Genomic DNA, 24,550 nt, shown 5'->3' with positions numbered 1-24,550 from the left:
GTACTACTATGAGCTATATGCAACAATTTGAGAAAAGAAAGTTAGGGAAATTTGGTAATCTTATAAACTTCCTAGCGTCCATTCAATGCAAAAGCTACACGACAAACGCCGAAAGATAACACCGCCCAAGTAGAAAGCCTCCGTAAAGAGAACTTCGCTCATATGGAACAATCCAAAATGTGTCGCAATAGTTATAGAATTTTATGCTTGTTGGTCAGTTTATGGGTGACATGTTACACAAATCCTGTTGCAATAGAGTTAGGTCAAGGTTCTAACTCAAAGGTTGTGCTGTACTTCTTTAAAGTTAAAGAAATAGTTCACCGTTTTTCCATACTGAAATATGTTCTTACCTGATCTTAGACGAGTTGGTGCGTACCTGTCATTGTGCGTGCACTCAGTCATGCAATAAGACCAAAGATGTTGTTAGCATTTGGCCTCTCCCAGTATATTCCTATAGCTCCAACAGGTAAGAACATATCTCAGTATGGCTAAAACGGTAAATTATTCCTTTAAGTTCATTACGATAAGCAAGACACTGTTGTTTCCCTACAGATATGACTTGCTCAGCCAAGGTATCAAGTGCTTTTTGAGTAGCCGCTTTCTACTGTCGACATCTGTTGCCAAGAAACCCTGCCAGGGCTACGAGAAATATTGCAGAGATTACACTGTTTACAACAAGTGCATTCATTCTCTGTATGCTCAATTACGTCCCAAAACCAAACAAACAACCACGGAAATGTCGACTTCCATATTGACACCCCTGACAGACTTGAGAATTTGCCTCAGCTCCCTTCCAAGATGGGCGAGTGTATTAAAAGGTTTATAAATCAACAAGTCAACCATCAAGGCTGTGGCATATCACCTCCTCTGTTCGGCATCCCTCTCATCAGCCAAATACCATGAGTTTTTTTTTTTTTCTTCCTCTTTCTTTCTCTACCGCCAATGTTTTTTTTTTCCTTCTTTTTCTTGCACACAAATGTCCTGCAGGCATGGAACAAAGCGAGCAGAACTGATTACTGCGCGCTTGCCCCGCTCCGCCAGTCGAAAGTCTGTTTGGCTTCCTAATGAGCGCACTAAAAACCCAATTCATCAGCCATAACCTCTTCGCAACCTGCCTTGAAATCTCCGTCCATTATGGGCAGCCCAAGGACAGTGTGCGTTGCAGGCGGGGTGCGAAGGGTCAAGGGCGGGGAGAGGGGGGGGGGGGGGGGGGGGTATGGGTTAAAAATGAAGTACTTAAACAGTTTGGGGGTGCTATTGGAGGAAAGTTAGATGAATAGTTTTTTTTTAGACTTTTAAAAGTGAAAAGCAGTTGTCCAAGTAAACAAGTATTTGGGAGAAGGGACAACTTAGTAACTGAACGCAAGAGTCTGATTTGTCAGTTCAGATGCAAAGAAGTACTAATTCTACTAATAATTTATCTCAGTAGACGTATTGATACTGCAAAGTAACATACAGGAGAAGTAGACGGCACTGTGTGATAAAACTGTTCATCGAAGTACAATTACTTCACTACAGACACTATTGGTATCTTGTATATTCAGCCTGCTTCTTAAATGGAGTGGGAGGTGAACCCAGTGCAGATGATGGTTAAATATAATAGTGTCGGAAACGAGCTGTCTTGCTTGTCACTATCTTCTTACACTTAAGTCTTTTGAACATTATGAAATCAAGTCAATGCAAGCTAGCGAATGCTAAAACACACACACGTGGGCCGGCCCTTCGGAGGAGTAGGCAGGAGCCGACTTAACTCCCAGTGTTCCTCATTACACTGGCTCGGAGTGATCCTCCCGACACCTGAGCGGTAACCAACGAGATTATCAAATTGATGAATGCGTGCTTTCGAATGCGGCTGTTTTATTCTGCTTTAGTAATTAATTCGTTTCCCGATAGCGTATTGATTAAGCGTAGCCCCTGATAAAGTTCAAACCGAGAGGGATCCCCCAAGGGTCCGCGCTAGGCCCGCAGCGAGGAGCCGCTGGAAACGCACCGCTTCCACCTGCCCTGCTCTCAAAGCCGTTTAGACTCATAAATTAGCAAGGCCAAGTCGAAGGAGTTAAGGATAGAGTAATGGTAAGTGTGTACTGTGAAGGTCAGGCAATGTTTTGACTTTTTCAGTTGTTTGGTGTATTATATTTGTTTGCTTATTTGGTCGGGACAGTGAATGTTAATGAACATGTGGGACTCTTGCATGTAAACACGCCACGTCGGATTGTAGTCTTAGGCTGATTTACGTCCATTGTCTCACGCTCGGACTCACAAACACACTCTCATTCATCCTGGCTTATTGTACATGTTTTAGTGGTAGAGGAAACCAGAGTACCAGGAGGAAACCTATAAGTATATACACGGGGAGAACATGCAAACTCCATACAGGAAGACCCCGTCCAGGTGGGAATCGAACCCGGCACAGATGCTAAAAAGACAAGATATGTTGCTTGGTGGATGACAGGTGAATACTTAAAATAAAGTAATACTTCAATTAAAAGAAAAAGTACAGTAGAGGTTTACTTTGAATAAACATATAGATCGATATGGCATGATGTAAATTTCTGTGGATGGAAACCTCAATACATTTGAAATACGGTTTGCTATACTGGTTATGTAGAATTGAAAATCCTAAATCCTACCTTATACTTCCTGCTTTTTCTCTTTCCAATACTAATATTCGAGTCGACGGCTAAATTCCAATCCACTCCAATACATTATTACTCTGCATTCTTGCTAACTGTCAAAGAGCTGCTACATCTATGGATTCCTCTCATTGTAACCACATCATTTTCACCTCGCAGCTCCTTCCTGCTCCCCCCTTCCCCACCTCTGCCTCGCCCTACAACCAAAACGTACCCTTTCACAAAACTCCCCTTTCATTTTTTTTATGGCTGCGTTTCCCCCCGTACAGCCGACCGAGAAAAGGGGGAGGGAGGAGGAGCGGCGAGAGAAAGTCTGATCAACACACGGGGTTTTCTTGGGAGGGGGGGGTTCTCTGGGGAGCTAACTAGCAGCAGCAGAAAATCAGATGGAGCTTTAAGAGAGTGAGGCGCTCATGTCTTGTCAGGACCCCTCACCTAGCAGGCTCCTTTACAAGTCAATAACCGCGCCGTGCCCAAGTGTCCTGGCACACATTCGCTTCCCACTGTACAGGAAGGGAACAAGCGAGTGATGTAACATGCGCTACAAAAATGCAGCGGTGCATCAATTCCTCAGCCAGACGATACACCGAAGACCCCATTAGACCTTCGCCCAACTCTAGACACTCAAACATCACTTTAAATTATATGTTATGCAGCGTAATGTAATGTAATGTAAGAATAAGTTGATTGAACTTAGAAAGATAAGTTCAATCAACTTAAAATTGATTGGAGTTGTGTTGACTTGCTCATTACTTATTTTCTTATCATTGGCACGCGAAGAAAATAATAAAAAAGTGAACCTAGTTGACTGAACTTACCGGGCGTTTGCTTTGCCAACTCATATACATTATTCCTGATAAAAAAGACAAACCTTCTTTTATTTACTTATTTTATTTGATTGAACTTAGAAAGATAAGTTCAATCAACTTAAAATTGATTGTGGTTGTGTTGACTTGCTCATTACTTATTTTCTTATCATTGGCACGCAAAGGAAATAATAAAAAAAGTGAACCTAGTCGACTGAACTTACCGGGAGTTTGCTTTGCCAACTCATGTACATTATTCCTGATAAAAAGACAAACCTTCTTTTATTTACTTATCTTTCTAAGTTCAATCAAATAAAAATAAGTTCAATCAACTAAAATTGATTGGAGTTGTGTTGACTTGCTCATTACTTATTTTCTTATCATTGGCACGCGAAGAAAATAATAAAAAAGTGAACCTAGTTGACTGAACTTACCGGGCGTTTGCTTTGCCAACTCATATACATTATTCCTGATAAAAAGACAAACCTTCTTTTATTTACTTATTTTATTTGATTGAACTTAGAAAGATAAGTTCAATCAACTTAAAATTGATTGTAGTTGTGTTGACTTGCTCATAACCTATTTTCTTATCATTGGCACGCGAAGGAAATAATAAAAAAGTGAACCTAGTCGACTGAACTTACCGGGTGTTTGCCTTGCCAACTCATATACATTATTCCTGATCAAAAGACAAACCTTCTTTTATTGACTATACCTGTTTTTTGTTGTTTTTGTAGTGATGTATTTCAATTTGTTTTGTCCGCCTTCTGTAAAAAAAAAAAAAATCTGAAAAAAAAAAGTGCATCTAATTATAAAGCTTCAATTTTTCGAGTATTTCTGTGAAAGTGACTCTGTGTGAAATTTGGATGCTACAAATATGTTCGGAAAGTTGAGTTCGGACCACAACTAGCATTTTTATTTTGTGGCCTCCTCTTTGTAATAATAAGAAAAAAAAATCTGTTATAGGGCCTTTAAGTCCACATTTTTCTAACCGTTGGAGTATAGTTTACTGTCCAGTGCCTGTCACACACGCACTACATTAAACACATAGGATCTTTAGACTAATCAAAAGTGACAAATAACGTGTGACCCTATGAGCAGAGGGATCAAGTTCCTTTCCAATATTAAGGGCAGATGAGAAAATATAATTAGAAGATGAAAGTTAATACATTGGACTTGCGTTATCGGGAATGCTTCCACTTCTGATGAGGTCTCGGCATCAACTGCCCCGTTCTGAGATAGCTTTCGCTGGTCATTTCATTACAACCCAATTCTGGGGCACTAATTTTTGATTTTCGCCCGGTGACAGCAGTTGGCACCGGATATTGCGAGGAGAAGGCTATCATCAATTTGAAAGATACAAATTGAAAGGGAAAGCCATTCTCCGAAACTGCGCTGCCGAGATGGAACTGCCAGGGAGCCCATATTGTCAATAGCAGACATGGTCGGGAGGTTCATCTTTTGTCTATTACAATAATTGCAATCGACATCTTAAATACTTTTTTTTGAGGAAATGCTGCTGTTGTGCATAAACTTTTCAACATGATGGAACGTTGGCTGCCTTCCTAACTACAACTGGACGGACGACCTAGTTTAACATTGTCAGTGCAAGGATGTCAGCCTTGTATCACAGACTGAATTTAGACTAAAACTGTTGGCAAAATAAAAACAGACGCAAGTTCAGAATCTTTGCTTACGTCTGTTGCAATTACCATGGATTTCAAGGAGTTCAAATGGTCAAGTAAAGCATTGCAAGTATGGGAAAGTTCTCACTGCTACAGGCAACTTTCAAAGTCTCCTGCAGTCTTTGCACAAGCAGCAATGCAAACCCCGTCTCCCTGTGAGGCAGGAGTTCTCGCAAACGTGATCGCTGTGAAAGCGTAATTGCCGACGCTATTCCTTCCACTATTACTTTTGAAAACAACTATAAAAAGATCTTACCAACTTCTTCCTCATAAAACTCGCTTTTTTTCCTCCTCAGCCGATCGAATAGGATTGTAGCTACTGTTGACCTTCGCGAGCATCTTTCATCTTGCGTTTCCTTTGATGATATTTCGGTAACGTTGCCGGTCTATTTCTAACCCTCTTGTTTTGCTTGTATTTGCCTATCCTTCTTTTGACATTATCTATCCCCACACAAGCGCACACGCTCCGGTCCTGACTTCCACTGCTGGCTCTTTCATCGCCTTGCAACTTAACCGCTAAAGTTCCCGACTGCTGGAGGAACGCGCGCCCCTTCTCCGTTAGCGGTAATTAGCCCGTGCTCCTCAAGCCTTCGGATTTTTTTTTCTTTCTTTTTGAAGCTCCCAGTCTCCTTTTGTTTCACCCTCTCCTTATTGACTTTTCAATTTTTACCCCCCCCCCCTTCATCCTCGCATCCACCCACTGCGAGCAACATCAGCAAGAAGCGAGCGAAAGAAGCAAAGAGTTACGGAGCGATACCCCCAAGCCGGCGTGGTGTTTTCTCCCAAGACGGGCTTTGGCGTTAGCGTAGGGAGAGCCCTCGGCACCGGCGGGCCTGGCCTCGTAGCTCCCCGGCAGCCTACCACTGGCCCCCCCGTGGGAATCGAATCAAAGCGAACGGCTCTTAAAATGTAACCGTGGGTATAATGAGGGTGCTCGCGAGAACAATGAGCATGGAGAGTAGGAGTGCCGAGAAAGCGGAGGAATGCCAGACCGGCGCAACGTACAGTCGAGGATGAGAAGCGGCGCTAAAGGCGAGACCCTGCAGGTGATGACATCAGTCTCGATAGAGGTGTAAAATTTGTAAATAAAATGGGAATGGATGATTGGGAACGTAGCCAGAGTGCGAAGTGCAAAGCTCGTTCGATTGTCTTTTCTGGAAGATGAGTCTTATTTCCATTCCCCATTCCGTAAACCGTTCCCGACACATAGATTTCCTTAAACACCGCGTACCATTTTCTTTATTAAGACTCAATTCTCAACTGCAGTTTTACGTCAAACTTTGCAGCGAAAAACACGGCCAAACCATGAATTACGTTTGAGATTTGGACAAAGGAGTTCAATTATTTGGGGCAGTCAACGGCCTTTAGAGTCTTAACAATCGAACGCCACGAAATGTATTGGCTGAAATGTTGTAGCGCAGCTTTAATATGCAGATTGGACTGTTTTTCGTTTTGCCTGGAGGAGAAAGCAGAGTTCACAGCAAAGGTCCGGAAAGAGTGGTGATCGTCTTAGAGAGCTCTCGTGGTCCGCCGAAAGCATGCGGTAAAAGCTGCAGGGAGCGCGGCTAATTTCTGCCCCACAGTACGGGCACGGCTGAGCGCCCACACAATGGTAGGTGCTTTGAATGCCGTAGAGCTGATGGGGCTGTTGAACTGCTAGTGCTAAAGGGGCTGGCTGGCTGCTGGCTTCACTAACCTTTCATTTTCAAGCGCTCTTCCTTTTGACTCATAAAGGATGAACATGATCTCATGTTGGGGGGGGGGGGGCTGGACCTAAAAAGGGCGAGAGGGTGCCAGGACCTTGAGGCATCCAGAGTGGAACTGATGCGAGGCCACTGGGGGTACTTTGCTCACTTATTTGCTTACTGTTAACGCGTTTGGTTGAATATTTCTCGTTAGCGTCCTAACAATGAGCGCGTTCGGTCGGGCTAGTCCTCCAGCTAAGGTTCTCCTGATATAATAATAATGCATATCACTAAGGACTACTGCACTAGTGTCTGCAATATGGCTGACACCAGAACAACTATCCAGACCAACTATGCAAAGTGTTAGAGAATTGACAACGGTGTTCGAGAGGATAGACATCCAGCAGTCTGGATGTCTTATACAGGAGAAGTTTATTTACCATCGGTGCGGGACCCGGAGACATGAACTCGAGACATTGCGCTCGTCCTACCATTCAAGTCTGGCTATGCTTCCACAGAAAAGGGATAAATACTCTCTCTCAGAGCGTCAGACTGATACACAAGCAAACATTCAGTGGCTGAGAGTGGACGCCTGAACACCACAGTCAAGGCTAAGACAGAGAAAGTACGACTTTATAGCTTGACCCAGTATGATAAATGGCGATTTAATGTTGTCGTCTAACACAAAGGTCTGAGGGGGGATTTTACTGACTGTGCCAGTGATTTTGCTCAAGCCATGCTAACTTTCAGTTCCCCCCCCCCATCAAAACCTATTCAGGTTCCGAAAGTAAAATATGTCATTCATTTTCACTACTAAGTATTTGAAGAGATTATTTAGCTATTGTTTCATGAAAGAAAATGACAAATGACTGAAATGATGGCAAATAACTACAATAACTTTTGGCACAAGTGGATTTTGCGGTGGACAGGACGACTGATCCCTGTCAAGTCTCAGAGCAGCATACAATGTCAATACAATTGTCATGCCAAGCTAACTTGGCACAAAAAATTCCTTCAGTTCTCCCATTCAGCCTGCTAGCATGGGCCTTCTTGTTTTGCTACACACGGAGCCGTCCTGTAGGCATTAAAGCTTTGCCCCCACCTCCTCATCACCCCTTCAACCCCCCTACCCCCCCCCTGCCTCGCACCATAAGAGCATTCTTTCCTGGGTCGTGGGGTCATGCTACACAGATGTCTCCTGCAGACCCTCCAAGGACCGCATCCAAAACAATGCACCCCCCCCCTCCCCGTACGTTTCTTTTTCTTGTCTTTTTTCCCTCCCTCTACAAATCCTACTCTTTTCTGTAACATTGTTTGATCGTGAACGCGACTAAACGTGTTTTTTTTTCCAAGGTGGAGTTAGCTATTTTTTTTTTGGAGATACTGAAAGAAAGCAAGCCGTTATCACAAGATAGCGCTAAGCTAGCTAACACTCCCCCGTCTCCCCTAAGTTTCCTCCAATTGTTCTAGAGGGGCCTTAGTCATCCTCCTTTAAAAAAAATGAAAAGAAAAAGAACGGGCTTTCTCTCGCAGTTGCCAGGGAGAAAATGAAAACACGTTAGCGAGCCGTTCTGAGTTTCACAGCGGTTTGCAAACAGAGACAAATGAAGTAGGAGACAATATTTGACGTCGTGGTGTAGCTAATTTCAACCGTTCCTCCGAGCTCCATTAAAGGTACCACATCATGTCAATTTTAGGTTTAGTAAAGTGCTTTGGACACGGTTGCAATTGTGTATGTATTTGCATTTGTACTGAAAGTGGGACAAATCTGCTATAATAGCGCGTTAGCAATTAGCATGACCGTCTAAAATGAGCAGAACAGGTGTGGGGAAACTTGTATGAACTTGAAACACATGTGGGAGGGGACTATGAGCACCACCTCATGACATCATGAAGTGGAACCCAGTATTTGAGACTACGCAGGATATTTCTCCAGGTATGTTTTTTATTTTACGCAGGAACATTAGCTACAACACTGTTAAACACTCCCAGAAGCCAATTTAGCATGATTTAGTCTAAAATCTGCTTCAACCCCTTAACTCCCACCTGAACCGAGCACATTTTCTCCAGTTTGGCTTTACCCCAATCCAAAAGCTTCTGGGAAAAAAGCAGTGAAAATAGTGACAAAACTGAAACGAAAACAGTTATGAAAATGTGACAAAAAAGTGAGAAAGGTTTGACAAAAAAGTGACGAAAAATTGATGAAAAAGTGGCAAAAATGTCACAAAAATGACAAAAGAAATGACAAAAATTTGATTAAAATTTGACCAAAAAAATGACAAAAATGTGATACAAAATTGACAAAAAGTTGACGAAAAAATGATAAAAATGTGACAAAAAATAACACAAAAAAAAAAGAGTTACAAAAATGAGTTGAATACCCAACAAAAAAAAGATGGTACAAAAAATCTGATGACGTGAGGAAAAAGATCCTCTCGGTTCAGGCGGGAGTTAAGAGGTTAAAAGACGGGGGCGGAGCATTACAGCACTAAACAACATGGGATTTTAGCGTTTAGCATTTTAGCGTGCGTAATCTGAACTCTTTAAAGAGCAACGCTATGCTATTCTTTTCATCTCCCACAACCCCCTCGTCTCCCGCAAATTGATAACCCTCGAAATGAATTGCAGTAAACGCATAATCACTTTTTTTTTTCTTTTTTTTTCCTGCTTTTTCTAGCCCCGCAGCGAGCTAGAATTCTCATTTGGCATGTTTGACTCTTTTTGTTTTGTCGCGCATTTAGCCCCACTGTGCCTTCTCCTGCTCGGGGCATGTAAATAAGAAATTATCCGAGCTGACTAACGCGCCTAATACCTCCTCTGGGGTAATCGGAAATTATTAGCCGCGCCGCAACGCTTCCTGTAAACACTTGCGGGAACGCCGTCAAAACCGCTCAACCTTCCGCGTCCCGATTGCCGGAAAATAGGTGCACAAAAGTGATCAGGTGATGCGGCGTTTTTTTCGCGACTAGGTTTTGCTATTGTTTAAAGGGTGGGGGGGGGGGTTGTTGGGGGAGAAAAGCGATCGCGGGCTTAAGGAGTCATTTAGGCATGTACCGGAGTGGGAATCAGACTAGAAAATGAGCTTATCGTGCATAATGTCCTCAAAAGCTTTGCATAAACGCGAAAATGAGGCGGATTGTGACACACTTCCTTCCCGGGGCCTCCCACGCAAGTCGAGGGGAGCTACAGCGTGGCTGAGGAACTACCTGTAGGGCAGAGGTTCTCAAGCGGCGATGCGCAGGATTTGGATCGGTACTTTCGCTGTCCTGGTTTGTAGTCTTGGTTCTTTGTGATGCTTAAAGCCCTGGTATAGTCCAGTTTTAGAACGATCCGGCCGTTTTCAGATCAGGTTTGGTTGTGGTTTACACATGGATTGGTCCTGATTTAGGCTCAGTCTTTGTTTAGTCCTTGTTTGGACCCAGTTTGATCACGGCTTGGATATGGATCAGACAAATGATTTTCAACAGGTTTGTCGTTGGGACCCACCATTACCCTCGGATGATTTAAGATTTTAAATCCACTGCCAAAGGAGAAGCTCCATGAAGATGAGCGTTTGTCCAAAGTCTGGACTAAAACTAAATGACATTTTCGTCTAAAGACTTGGACTAAAATTAAATCAAAATACGTTGCCCTTACCTCGAAAGATACTGATTTGTCCTGGTTGTGTTTATTCTATGGGCTTTATTTCATGGTTTAGAGGTGATTTTGACCAGGTTTTGACTTGGCTTAGTCTTAAAAAGTCTAGACCTTGCTTAGTCCTGAGTCGGATGCACAGTATATCTCAAACTTCTCAAGAAATATAACGTTCTATCTGGCATTTTTTGGCGACATCGAGTTACTCCCATATTCTTGTTGGATCCATTCTGTAGTGTCCACCATATCAATATCAATATCTCAAAACTGCTCAGAACGCAGATCGAAGCCAAGGGGACGATATTTGATCTTCCAGGACCTACCAAGATTAAATCAGCTCTAATCACAGACCTATATTGGTTCGAAGTGCGTTACTGAAGCCTATGCTCCCCTTTTCAACCGCAGCCTTTACGGACGATCTTCCAACGGGTTTTTGCCACTTCCACTCCTCCGCGCCGCTTTGAGGTTTTCCAGGGTGCGACCTCTCTGTGATGTGGGCTTTTTCGGACATTAGCCGGGGAGGAGGAGTGTTCGGAAGGCCGAGAGGGGGGGTGTTGGTGGTGGTGGTGGTGGTGGAGAGGCAGATTACAGAGCCCAGCGAGCCGGGAGAAAGGAAAGAAAGCAAAAAGCACACAAGGCCCATTGGTCAAACACAATGGAGGCTGGAGTGAAGGGACATGCGGAGTCAGGGTTAAACTCCAAACAACGGCACCTTAAATGGCCGGCCGGGAGATTAGGGGTTTTGGCGAAATTCCGCCGCAGGTGTGCGTTTGATCATTTCGGACCCTGTAGCGCTCACTCTCTCTCTCTCTCTCTCTGTGTGGACTTGGTGACTTGTAATGTAGCAGTATTTCAAAGTGGCAAATAAAGGTTCAACTAAGCCTCGTCAGACACATCCAGCTTGACATTTCTAGATACCAACAGCTTCGTGATCACGTCCCTTTTTAAAGTCATCTGCTATGGGTTGCTTTCGAAAGACTCCAAAAACAAAATGAGAACTCATGGGGAAGGTACAAATCTCAGTTATACAGATGTTTTGCATCCAAGGAAAGCATGCTACAGCTTTTTTCTTTTCGATTTGATTCTGATCGGTTCCGAGGCTGGTGATGACGACTCCGGAAAGTTCACTGCCGTTTTTAGATCTTGAATTCCACGTGTGAAATCCATAAGAATCTCATACAGCAGGACACTCAAGAAGACTCAAGAAATCAGTCTGGATATCCCCATTGTCAGATTCATAGAAAGATTGCATTTTCCCATTGCCCTTTCGATCGTTTGCAGACGTGCGAAACATCTCCAACACCTCAACCATTACTTTTCTAACCTGCGCCAACAGCTCGCAAAAAACAACAGCCGCTCTACACTCTGCGATCGCCCCTCCAGTTGTTCAAAAAAACAAAAAAAAACAATGGCAACTATGCTCGACACGCTTTCACAGTCGGTAAACACGCACAAACGGCGCACGGCAAATCTGGTCAGGACCGCGGCCCAATTGGATTAGCACCTCTTAAGGGCGACTTCTTGGCTGACCCCCCCTGCAGGGCCGCGAGCGGGGAAGCGGAGGGTGACCGCAGAAGAAGACAAGGCCCTCTCCTCTCCCCCCCCCCCCGGCCGGTGTAATGGACGCGGGGGTAGTGGCCTCCAGGGGCAGGTGCTCAAAGGCCTTTTAGCCGTATTACACATGGGGAGATATCAGCGTATATGGACCGGCCATTGACAGGGGTTTTACACACAATCAAACAACGCTTTATTGGGAAACTGCTGTCATATCTATGGTTCCTTCAAAACACAAAGGAAGTAGAACATATGACAAAGACTCCAAAAGTGAAGATCCAGTACCGGCAAAGTGGCATGAAGTCAAAATGCTTTAGAATGCCATATTACAATTCCAGTTGGAGCAGGGATCGAAACAACTCGACTGAAATCCGTCCAAATGTTTTCCCTGATCGCTATTTGATTCACAAACCGTTCATCCTTTCATCTGATCAACATCAAGCACATCATTTTCAGCATTATCTCCACTTTTGGATGCCTTTATATGACAGACGTTTGACCTCAGTTCTTATGTGCTGAGAGAGAAGACTCTTAAAGAGAGCGCTTGCCTAATCTAGACTTCATCTACTTCTGAATTTATACAAACCAAAAGGATAAAAAGAAGGGTACTCTCCACAAAAGCTTCCCCTTTAATGCTACAAAAACATACATTCCCCCGTGCTGCCGTCAGAATAATTTCGGTAATGCTTTCCCTATGTTCTCCAAACATTAGTTCGCACATTAGGCTGACCCACATGAAGCTCCCCTCCCTGCTCCGGCTGCTGCTTTTCCACGGAGAAGCGCCCTGGCCAAAAGTGGGCTCCGTGCACGTATGTATCCAAGCAGGTAAAACGGGGCCGAGCTGGGTCAAGCGTGCCGCGGGCCTGTTCGTGATTATGGACCACGGGGACCATCCGAAGACGGAGAAAGGTTCGCAGCCGTGGATGGAATAGCATTATGGTGATGGAATGAGTTACTGGCCGAGAGAGAAGTATTCATTGCACTGCATTTGTCAAAACTACTTTGCAAATTCTGACCTCAAAACCTTTCTTGTAGCAGACCGGGATAGTTACAAAAGCCAAAATCGTGTTTTGGAATAACTTTGATCAACAAAGATTTCCCCACAGATTTCCAACAGAATATTAAAATTATCTGTTTCAAATACCTCTAAAACTTGATTTCATACTTTTTCTACACCAATATAACTTAGCGAGTCATTTCATAATGCTACAATTGGGTTTGCTTTGCTAGCATATCAAGCAACGACTACAATGCTTCATAAAACGGCCTTCTAGTATTGCACTGCATTAGCAAAGTCTACTTTGCAATATATTGATATCAAACTTACATTTTTTTAAGGCACAGACTAAACAAGAATCATTTCATAAGCCGCACTAGGGTCATATGTTTTGTATGCTAACCTACAGCACTAAAGGCTAGCAAGGTTTAGAAAAGCAGCCTTCTCTCAAAAGTGTCTACTTTTGCAAATTCTGATACTAAAATATGTAGTTTTTGCTCGTACACTTCTAAGGATAGCACCTAATATGTATTACAAAAAATGTTCCGCGCTTAAAGTCATATGTAGCGAATGCCATCCTATAGCACTATAAGCTAACAATAGCTTACTTTAAGAAAAAACTTGCTACTGTAGCATTGCATAAAATTATGTACATGCTTTCAAGGGCACAATATAAAAAGATGTTAAATAATTGTATAAGCCACAGTAGGGTTACAAATCCTGAACGCAAAACCTTGCATCATCTGACTACAACGAACAAAGTCTTTCAATACGCAGCAAAGATATATATATATTCATCAAATTCTGATGGCAAAACCACTGGTACATCACTGCAAAGTTCTACAAACAGAATCATTTCTCATTTTTAGCATGCAAACCTAGCATAATTTGACTTGACGAATACTGGAATCCAAGCGCACAAAGGTGAGACATTTTCCGAAGCAACTGAATTTCCAGAAAATGTCGACGCTATCTCAAAATCACTTCTAGATAACAACCAGCGCAGGTATCACTGTTTCAAACGCTCATGTTAACCTAGCATAAAGACTGTATGGCAAACATGTAGCAAACTACCCGTTCAATAACTTTAGAAAGCTATTTAGAAATAATTTGAAAAGTGGGAATTACCATGATCCTTGGAATGCAACTCCCAGTCCCTGCCGTAACCAGGCCTGTGGTTTAGCCCATCAAAGTGGTGGAACCCTGGAACCAATATTAATGGTCAGAGCCACCTCTACAGTAAAGACAAGCAACAACACTGTCCCTGCAGGCTGTTCTGCAGCTGCAATCATATTACCCAAAGGTCCCATATGATGCTGAGCTAAGATCGCTATTTTAGCTTTGTATCGCGTCATACTGTTGTTTCCTCGTCAAAAGAGGAACATGTATTTGTGTCTTACTCTATGTCAATCTTCCGTATTTATCTCAAGGCCTCAACACTCTGTTCCACTGGTCTACGTCATCCAGTGGTAATCCAGGAAGGGTAGCTTCAGGATTTCAGAATGTGGAAACCTTACTGTGCATGTTTTTGTTGTTGTTGTGGTGCAAAGCATCCAGAGGAAGCCAATACGCAGACATGGGGAGAACATGCAAACTCCATACAGACTTCCAGCCTGAGAATCGAACCTGGGTATGTCCTTGCTGTGAGACGAGGCAGCTCTTTAAACACCTCTTTCACCTACTCAATGAGCAAATGTGGTTTCAAATTGGAGGCGAATACTTGTTCTTTCACAGTTGGATGCACAAAATGGGCTAAATCAAAGCGCCTAACAGAAGACTTAGAAGCCTAAACAAAGCATCATATAGGACCTTCAAGCTCGCATGATCTTAAATTCCCACGTTTTCCGGACCTTTTTTTGTGCTTGTTTTCAAGGTTTTGTTTCCCTCTTGATTTTGAAGGAAGACTGATAGAAGAAAGGGAGCGAGGAGAGAGGAGAGAGGAGAGGAAGGAAGGAAGGAAGGAAGGAGGGAGCTAAGGGAGCAGCCGATCATTGGCTTTAATCACATTTTGGACGCGGGCCAGGTAGTCTGCAGAGTCGGGAGCGAGACACATTCGAGGGGAGGGGGACGAGCGAGAATGTGGGGAGGGAGGGGGTGAATGTAGACGCAGACAGTGGAATGATTTAAAAGTACAAGAATGGCAAGAGTGCGTATTTGCTGATCACATAGAAAAACGACTGAGGCAAAACTTCTCTCGGATTGGTTAGCTCGTCTGGTGAGGTTTCGCGATGGGCGCTGGAGCAAAGGGAAGTGAAGTGAAGACAAATGGATCGTTGAAATCACAGCAAACTTGTACGGACTTTTGCTAGCTCGACTTCGGAATACACCAACCGCCTCGCAGGTTAAGATCAAGTACAAACATTTGACACCTATCGACCACAACAATGCTACAAAGATACAAAGAGTGCCTGAAAATGAAGTCCATCAGTTCCTAAATGAATATGTTTGTGAAGGATCATCCATTTTAGCATTCGATTTTTGAATATCCTCAACTGGACAGGGTTGATCGAGTTGAGAATCTTCTTTTCCTCTTGTCGGTTGTGTGGCCTTGTCTCACATTTTGTCTAAAAGAACGTCGCAACTCAATCAGCCCAGTCGACAATGTTTGACTACCTGGTAACAGGGATTACACGGATTAGTCATGTCCACATCATGTCTTCTGGCGTGGAAAAAAACTGATCGGGTGAAAATTGGCCGTGTAAGCCGATGACGTCGCGCGTTAGACTGAATCAATAATTGCTAACAAACATTTCGAGAGCAAAGTGTCAACTCCGGATTGTGTAACGTGTCGGGGCTGAGTTTTTATTCCACCATCCGCTTGCCGTCTGCCAATCTGAGAGACGGTGGGCTGGGACGGGGAAGGGGAGGGGGGGGGGGGGGTCTGGTGTGGTGTACGGGAGCGACGGGCCCGTTTACCGTAAAATGGCCCGGACGAATGCTGCTGAATCTAGCAAGAATCCGGCGCTTAGCGGGGGGGGGGGGGGGGGTTTCAGGGGCGTGGAGCGGAGAGCGAGATCCATTTTAAAAACTATGTGCATTAACTATAGTTTTCCCCATAGATTAAGCACCCGGCATGAATTATTGAAGCTCTCTTATGCTAATGGTATCATGAAAGTACCCCCCCCTTCCCTCCCCACCACCCATCCTACCCCCTAGCTCTCCCCCTCTCAGCTTTCAACAAACTAGCCGTCCCAGCTCTTCCCAACAAACCGGCGGACGCACTCCACTGGGAGCACGACACAGACTTGACCTAGCATCGGCGAACAAGCGTCGACTGAGCTAACACAAAAGCTAACATGTTGAGCATATTTGGTCCTAGTGTGTTACAATCGGATTATTACGATTGATCAGATACATTTTGGAGCAACTCAACTAGCCATATGAAGAACAAAGAAGAAAAAATCCAAACTAACCCCCGACTTTTGACATCTTCTCAGAAACTTTCTCCTTGTTCCGCTATCTGCCAATCACACTCTCCCGTCCGTGCAACCTTGGTATCCACCGCAGCCTCCTTGGCATCCCCCCCCCCTTCCCCTAACAAATCCGCCGTTCTCCCCCTTTCGCCTCTACCTGCTGGAGTCTCACGGTTGAGTTCGTCGGTCATTGCCTTCATGTGGGTGGCGGGGTGGCGGGTTGGGGGTGGTGCTATTGTGTAAAAAGCGTAGCCGCGAGTGCTAGCGCGAAAACAGCGGGGCTTGGTTCAGCGTTTATTGTTTATCTGTTGTTTATGGGCCAGCGTTGAGCTTTAATTACTACACTAAATTAAAGTCTAACAGCCACTTAGAGGGAAAGCGGCACACACATGCACATTAGGTTTACGGGCAGACACACCTCACTGGTCACCGCCGCCGCCGCTGCTGCTGCTGCTGTGGAGAGCTCTCCTGCCATCTTTGTTGCTCCTTTCAAATGCCTTTTTAATAAGTGGCTAATTTGCACGGTCTGGCACGCTTCGGCTTGACCGGGTTTGCCTTGGCGTTCGCTGTTCATTGGTTTCACGTGACTTTTCCCTGTGGCGGACACTGTTTTGAGGACTTTTGGCCATTGGAAAATTTTTAAAGCAAGAGATTGAATTGTTTGTTTTGATGCCGATGGCCCTAATTTTGACATGCATTGATCGTATTTGGTCAATTCCATGTTCTTCATCGCCTATGGCAGCGATACTGACTGACAGATAGTCTAGTTCGGTTTAAAATAGTGGAAAGTGATGCAAAATTACGATTATTGTTGGAGAAACAAACAACACAGTCCGCCCCTGTTCTACTTAATATGGTCCAAAGTCATGAAAAATGGCATTCATAAGAAAAAACCCATGAAAAATGTTTCGCTCAACCAATAAATTCACTTATCCAAACTTGCTTATGATGGGAAATGATTTTTCTTCCCAACAAAAATAGGCCAAAACATTTTCTCTGTAAACATCGTTCTCACCAAAGGAGATCTTCCCTGCGTCAAAGAGGCATGTCATTTAAAATTTATACCTATTTTGGGTCTGGGGGTTGCCGACCCATGCTATCCAAATAGAAGCTTGAAAAATGTATAAAGCCGAGTTCTTGAAAAGGCGAGTCAAAAGTTGAGGCTAAAAGGCAACCTGGAAACTAGTAGCAATTTCAGAGTCACTTTTTTTCCACACTCATTGATATAAAACGCACAAACCCCATGTAAAAAACTCTCTGCACAGAATCAAACCTGACCCTTACACATTATCCCCTGGGATCCCTTACAGTCCAATTCAACTCCTTCCTCTTCTTTTCCCCCTACTCTCCGCATCCTCTGATTCTGCCTGTCCTCCCACGGGAGTCTTGGCGGTCCTTTGAGCCGGGCGGCGCATTGGGGGGGGAGGGAGGTGGGGGGTTTGTTCAATTGATGAGAAAATGTACAAAACGCCTCCTCCGCTCGCATCTGCAGCGGGCCGAGGGAGTTCCTGCTCACCACTCCGCATGTCAGCACGGATTTGGGCCGCGTGCATAGCTAATAATTACCCAGACATGCAGCGCACAGGACGGGGAGGGTCGGCTGCCGAGTGGATGAGTGCTAGGGTTCTTAGCACGGACGTGGAAAACTCGGTGAAGTTAATAGCGCTGATTGTTTGCTTGCTGTGATAATAAAAGGGATTTGTAGTTACTTTCCATGGATTGAAATTTGATGGGGTTGAAGCTCCTCAAACTCTGTTGCTATTGCTGTATCCAAAGGGTAGACTCATTGAAGCGAGACTGCCATCGACCTCCCAAAACCGTCATCTGAACTGTCAAGGTGGATGGAACTTCTTGCCCAAGGACACAACAACAGTACGCAAGAGCCAAAGCGGGGATTCCAATCCCTGATTTTTGGACCTGTGGACAAACGCTGTGCTACTGTTGCCCCTTCCACTCGATCAAGGAATCAAACCCAAGAGCTTCTTGGCATGAGGTGGAAACAACTATGTGTATTGTCATTTTTTACCTACAGTAAGTCATCCAGTAAGTCATGGCAGCAGCAGATGTTTGAGTAAACTTTCGTATTACTAAAATATTTTCCCATCAACTTGTCACTTGTCAAGGGCTACTATAAAATCAATCCTGCACAAAAGGGTTGCATCTTTAAGAAGCTCCTAAGTGCACAATTTAGCCTTGAGGTTAACAGTCTTATCTTGCAGGGAAATTTTGGCGAGCAGTCGATTGTTAAGTAAGAAAAGGGGTGAGCGAGGGCACGGGAAATAGTTGCACTAAGAAGTTGTGTGTGTTTTTTTTTTTTTTTTTTTTTTTAAATAAATGAAAACTCAAGTCGGAAAGCTTAACTGGCAGGCTTTGCTGACAGCTCCGAACACGCGTGGCCCTTCGCTTTATGACTGCGCCGTAAATTATTCCTGCAAGAGAAGCAATACATATTTGCGCTCTTGTTAAATTGTTTTTTGGCAGCGGTTCAGAGCGGTGATGAGGAGATACTGTGCGCGCCGAAGATGGTTGGAAGTCAGAAAAATCCCGTTTGCCTGGTGCGCGAGTTTACAAGAGCCAAATCAAGAGATCCCAATGCAACCAATACCCAAAGAATCTTTAGCTCCCGAAAGGTTTAATCCGACATTTCCTCTGCAAAATACAAGTTTATTTCCTGAGGTTTTTGTTGCGACTATTGGTAGACTTTTAACTTTCAGTCAGTTGTTAAGAACGAACACCTCTCCATTGCGTCTTACTGTGGTCAAAACTTCCCAACACTTGGATGCAGGAGTTGTCCAGACTTTTATTCTCTGAGGCGGCACATGGTTGGCACTAACTTATTGCCAACACGCTTTAAGCTAATTTCCATTAAGAATTTAACATCGTAGAAAGGAAACAATATGGTCGACTGGACTGTGCTTTGCGTCTACCTTCAGAAGCTTCTACAGGTCTATTGAACTCTTGCCACTTCTGGTTAGGAGGACCGCCATGAACCCGTCTACTGCATTGCTTGTTCACAGTTTCACTAATAACAACACTCCTATCAACAAACTGAGGGTTTGACACATTCTTTTCAGCATTCAACAGCAGCTGCATGCAAAAGAGTGTGCTTCCTTATCAATCTCCATCTTTGTAACTTTGCAACAACTCGCCATGCTGCAGCTTTTTAGCTCTACATTGAAAGAACGCTCCAACAAAGTCCTACGGTCTGCATTGAGGAAGCTTTCTGGATAGAGAGCGAAACATCGGCATCCACTGAGCACATTTGTGATTTTCCCGATGGTAATTTTCAAACAAACACTCACAGCTCTAATTGCAATACATTTTTTTTCCAGCCATGCTTTTCTTCTAAAAACAAATGTATCTAAAAATGCACCCAACGTTCTGACGGACGACTTTTCTGCAGCGGTCTAACGAGGCCAGTTGTTTTGTGTGCGCCGCGCCGTGACCTCTCGCTTCATTTTTCACATTCTTGCAATTACGTTAACGCTTGAAGCACTTCGCGCACTTCCAAATAACACCAGCCCACCCACCCACGGCCCCCCTCTCCAGCTCTGTGCATTCTGTCAGACAATCCAAACCTCACACTCCACCACTCCATCCCCCCCTCGCTCGCTGAGCCCCTTCCACTCTTGCCGATCCGCGCCTGAACCGGCCTCACCCGCCGACGCTCGCATCATAAAATTTGTAGCCGGCCACTCCGGAGTGTGTGGAAGTAGGCGGCGCGCTCCTGTAATGGGGTCTTTAACAGCTTGGCCTCGGTTAAAAGGGGTGACCACGAGGAGCAGGAGTATATACTGGAGGATGGAAGCCAGGGAGGGACACGTGAGCGGTGCAGCGCAGTGTTGCAGGAAAAAGCACTAGTAGCATCTATAACAAACTGCTGGCTTGGTTTGATTTGATTTTTTTTCCCTCTCTCTTAGTTTGCTAGGTCAGCGAACACAAATTACTTTGAGTTCAGAATTTTAGACAGTGGCTCAGAAGATGGAGCGGGTTGACCTATGACCCGGGTGGTGCGGTGTGAGTCTGTGAGTGAATGAATAATGACGCAAACATGTAAAGTGCAATACAATTGTTAGCCAATGTGATTAGTTTACTGCAGTCTCTTGATGTGAGGTTTTTAAAATTAGTTTATTGGGTCAGTAAAGACAACCAACAGAAAAACGTGAACTGCTGACCCTCCCATTGACAGGTAACTGCTTAATACACTGCACCACTCTCGCACCCCTATGTTATAAGGCCCTCCACTTGTTCTAGATAGAGAAATAGACAAGGATTGTATTTGCTAATTAAACACAAAAATATCACTATGACGACAACATCGCCTCCATCCATCCTTTGCTCTTGTTGCTAAACCATCTTCCATCCTCTCGCTTGTCCTCCCCCCCCCTGCAGTGGGTCCCCCTGTGGGTGAGCCCCCTGCGTCCGGCCCGGGCCCGGGCGCAGGCCCACTCGCCGGCTGCCGTAACCGTAACTGTCTGTGGCCCCGCATCGATCGGCTGTTACTGGATACGCTGCGCAGAGGAGTCCATAAGTGCTCTGTGGATTACAGGTCACTTGTACTTATGTGTGTAAGATAATCAATAAGCAGTGCATTTCTCTCCTCCTTCCCCTGCCCCCCCTCCGCCCGCCCCTCACCCCGACCGCCTTCATCTCACTCAAAGCTGTCTTTTGATGGCTGATAATACGCCGTGAGCTCACGTCTTTGGTGCTTAAAGCTCGAGCGACGGCTGCCTAGCTTTGTCTTAACAAAAAAAAACGATATATATACGTGTGATGTTTCCTTGTAAATTTGGACAAAATTCAGACTATATCACATACGCAAATACACCAATTTACTTACATCTGCAGTGATACGACAAAGTAGCAGAGCAGTAAGCATTTTGGCCTCACAGGAAGAAGGTCTTAGGCTTGTGTTCTGAAAAAGCATCCATGCTTAAATTTCTTTACACCTAATTTCCAAGCATTTTTATTGATGGTGAACTACCGTAGCTGGCTGGTTTACGTTACCATGACAGTATTTCTCTCCCAAAGCTGCAAAACGTGCTTCTAAACTCCTCCTTGTGAACAACTGGGATGTTAGAGGAGACCTTATGGAAACTGGAGCAGAACATACATACTCCACATGACAAAAAAATAGGAATCAAATCTTGGAAACTTCTCGCTGGGAAGCAAGAGCGCTAACCATTCGCACCGTTTTTTTTTTTTTTTTCATGGGCAACACAATTTATTTTTCCTGCTGACCTCCCTGGCCCCTCTGGTCTACCGTGGCCTCTTGTCTGCGGCCCAGAGCTTTCGAAAACGATCACGTCCTTTCTCCCTCTTCAGTAAAGGCATCGATTGGAGTAGGCCTACCACACAGCGCTTTCATCAATACCCCCACATCGTCCGTATCGGCAAACCCGAACGCTTAGCGACGCTCTGGCCGTGTGGATTTTTTTTTGCAAGGGTTTGCGTGGAGAGAGAGGGAGAGATGGTGTGATGAAATTTCATGCAAAACCCATGATGGTGCCAGAAGGCGGTTACAGAAACATACACGGAGCTGATTGTTTTGCGTTTTTTACCGGAACGCGAACTCATAAGCAACATCCTTGAGCGATCGTTGCGCGTGCATATCCTAATTAGCCACAGTATTGGACTTGCGTTGTAACACGGCGGCCCGGTTTTTACAGTTAGCAGTTGGTGCAAAAACAAGAAGATAAGGACATACGCTTTCAGAATAACTGCTCATTGTCCATTCTATATTTGAAAGAATGACATCAACAGACTCTGACGGTGAAGTATGAGTTCTAAGATTTTCATGTAATCATCAAGTGAATATAATCAACGATAAGTCTGGTGGTCTCGATCCCGTTGTCCATCCAAAACTTAGTAGCTTGTTTCGTTCATTCTCACAGTTTGCCCGTTTCTTCGACTGTTGAAGCGCTCCGATCGGTATTCCCTGAATTCTGTAGCATCACAGATGGTACAGAAAACCGTCCTGCACGTTTTAAACCCGATAATCCATCAGCGAACCCGTTCTGAGCACTTCCGCAGCATCGACTTCGAGGGTCGGCCATTCACGAGAGGTGAAAGTTCGCTCTCATTGATCTATCACGTTTCATTGCTGCCTTCAGAGGGCGCTCCAGGCTAGCTTCAACACACATTCTCTCACTCTTTACTGCCTTTTCTGTAAACTTTTCAAATTATAACAGCTGAGTTACTTCAGTTATGCAGGATACATCCACTTTCTTTCAACTAATCCTTCCACTCTCCATCACTTGCCTATTTTCTTTTTTCTTTTAAATTGTAACTTAATTCGATTTATTGGACGCTGCTAATCCCACTTTCCTCCACGTTTCCGCCCCTCACCTCCGCACAGGCAGCCATCAATTCGCTTCGCCTCAACTTACTTGTCAAAAATCGATTGGAAGCGTGACTAACACTTTGGCAGTTCGCAGTCTTCTCGCACACACTGTCTGTACCCCGGCACCAAAGAACTTGTTTTGAAATGCTTTATGGCGCGTTGGCAGGTCGCGCGGCACATAATTAGGGAGACGTTGTGCGCGCAAAGTTAATATGATTTTCAATACAAGCTCGAACTGGCAAGCGCGCGTGCCGTCGATCGCCAAGCTTTCTTCTGTTGTCCTGTTGCCCAAAAATAGCAGCGTTCCTAGAGGATGTTTGCTTCTAGGTATGACTACCGCGTTCGCATGGAAGCCAGGCAAGATCCGGGCTAATCCAATTTTTGATTTTTTTCTTCTTTTTTTTTTAAAGGACGGATGCGGCTATTGCGTTTAGATCTGGCAAAGGTGGGATGGAGATGACGAGCAGTACATGGCGCACCTGAATGAGCGCTGCAAGGCTATTTCCTGATACCTGAACGCATGTGCGCAGCCGGTATTAATTCAATTATGAATCACACGGCATTGTGCGGTGATGAACGGCATGAGCGCGTAAAAAACACGGAGCATGGCAGATGTACCATGTAACGCCTACAATTAGGGGAAATTGAATTGCTACGATGTGTCAAGTTGTAGGCCGATGCAAAGTAGTTGAGAGAATTTACTGGAATGACTCTGTGCTGACTTACGCGGCTGCTTCTTCGATACAACCAATTCATCAAAAGACAAAAGACCTTAAAAACGATGTCGACCTTCTCATTAGGCGAATCAGAACTCACACAGCCAACTTTATCAAAACAATGGAGGAAAAATGGCATTTACTATACTCCCAGATAAGGTTTGTCATCCCAATCGAGGGTCCAAGAAGATCTGACACCAACCTTTCCAACCACAGCCATCTTTTAATCACCTCTGTGTTGAAGAACTTCTATGACTATGTTCATAGATGTTTATGCAATTGGTAAGATGCGTCATACTCGCGTTTCTATAGAGCCCACATAAACTAGATCATTGTCACTTTTATCTTCTTTTACTGTGGTACCAGCTCTGGACAAGAAGTGACTTCAAAAGCATCCATACTTAAATCGATTTGCATATTTGATTTGGACATAACAACTGTAAGGTACTGTTTTTGACCAATACATTAATGAGACAATCCACAACTGTATGTTTTTTGTGTGGGACATAGCTCTTCAAACTTTCGACACTTTTCTAACACATGTAGATAGGCCGATAAATTACAGACCACAACTCGGGTCAATACACTGTCGCACTTGGGTCGCCCTGATTTCTACGCCTGTGGGCCTTTATCACGTCCTGCCAACATAACGTTGCTAGCTTTCACGCCCCGACAACCCAGTATCTCTTCTCAAAACCGGGCACATTCCTTGGAAATCCAGATTAGATCATACGTTTTTTGATCCACGGAGAAGGAGGTACAATAGATGGGGAGACGGATGAGGATGGGGTTTGACTTGGCGCAGTCCGGGGACGTCCCACGCGAGGACGGGCCCCCGGGGCGCAGACACATGCCCTCAGTTTCTGTCCTGGCTCACCTTGCTCACTGCTGTTGTCGCCGCTCTGGGAGGCGTGGCCCCCGCTGGAGGGCCCTGGGGTGCCCGCTGAGTGCGTGGAAGTGGCGTCGTCGTGGTCTCTCCACGAGGCCGGGTTCTGAGGAGACAAAAGTAAGAGGACGTAGGGTTAGAACTTGGGATAGATGTTGCGATCAGGAGCATTAACGTTTGAAAGAAGATTGAAATCTGA

General features: G+C 44.6%; 1 protein-coding gene across 1 annotated transcript in view; it reads right to left on the bottom strand.

Annotated features, from left to right (window-relative positions):
* The window catches only part of meis2a (Meis homeobox 2a), a 151,614-nt gene that overhangs the window by 103,527 nt on the left and 23,537 nt on the right, over positions 1–24,550 (bottom strand). Inside the window, 1 exon segment of the mRNA XM_079573242.1 lies at positions 24,343–24,457. Within this exon segment, the coding sequence (XP_079429368.1) occupies positions 24,343–24,457 (115 nt within the window).

This window comes from Gobius niger, assembly GCF_951799975.1.
Source record: "Gobius niger genome assembly, chromosome: 16".
Lineage (NCBI taxonomy): Eukaryota > Metazoa > Chordata > Actinopteri > Gobiiformes > Gobiidae > Gobius > Gobius niger.
Note: the sequence above shows the minus strand (reverse complement) of the source record. Positions and strands in the feature narration are given on the sequence as shown.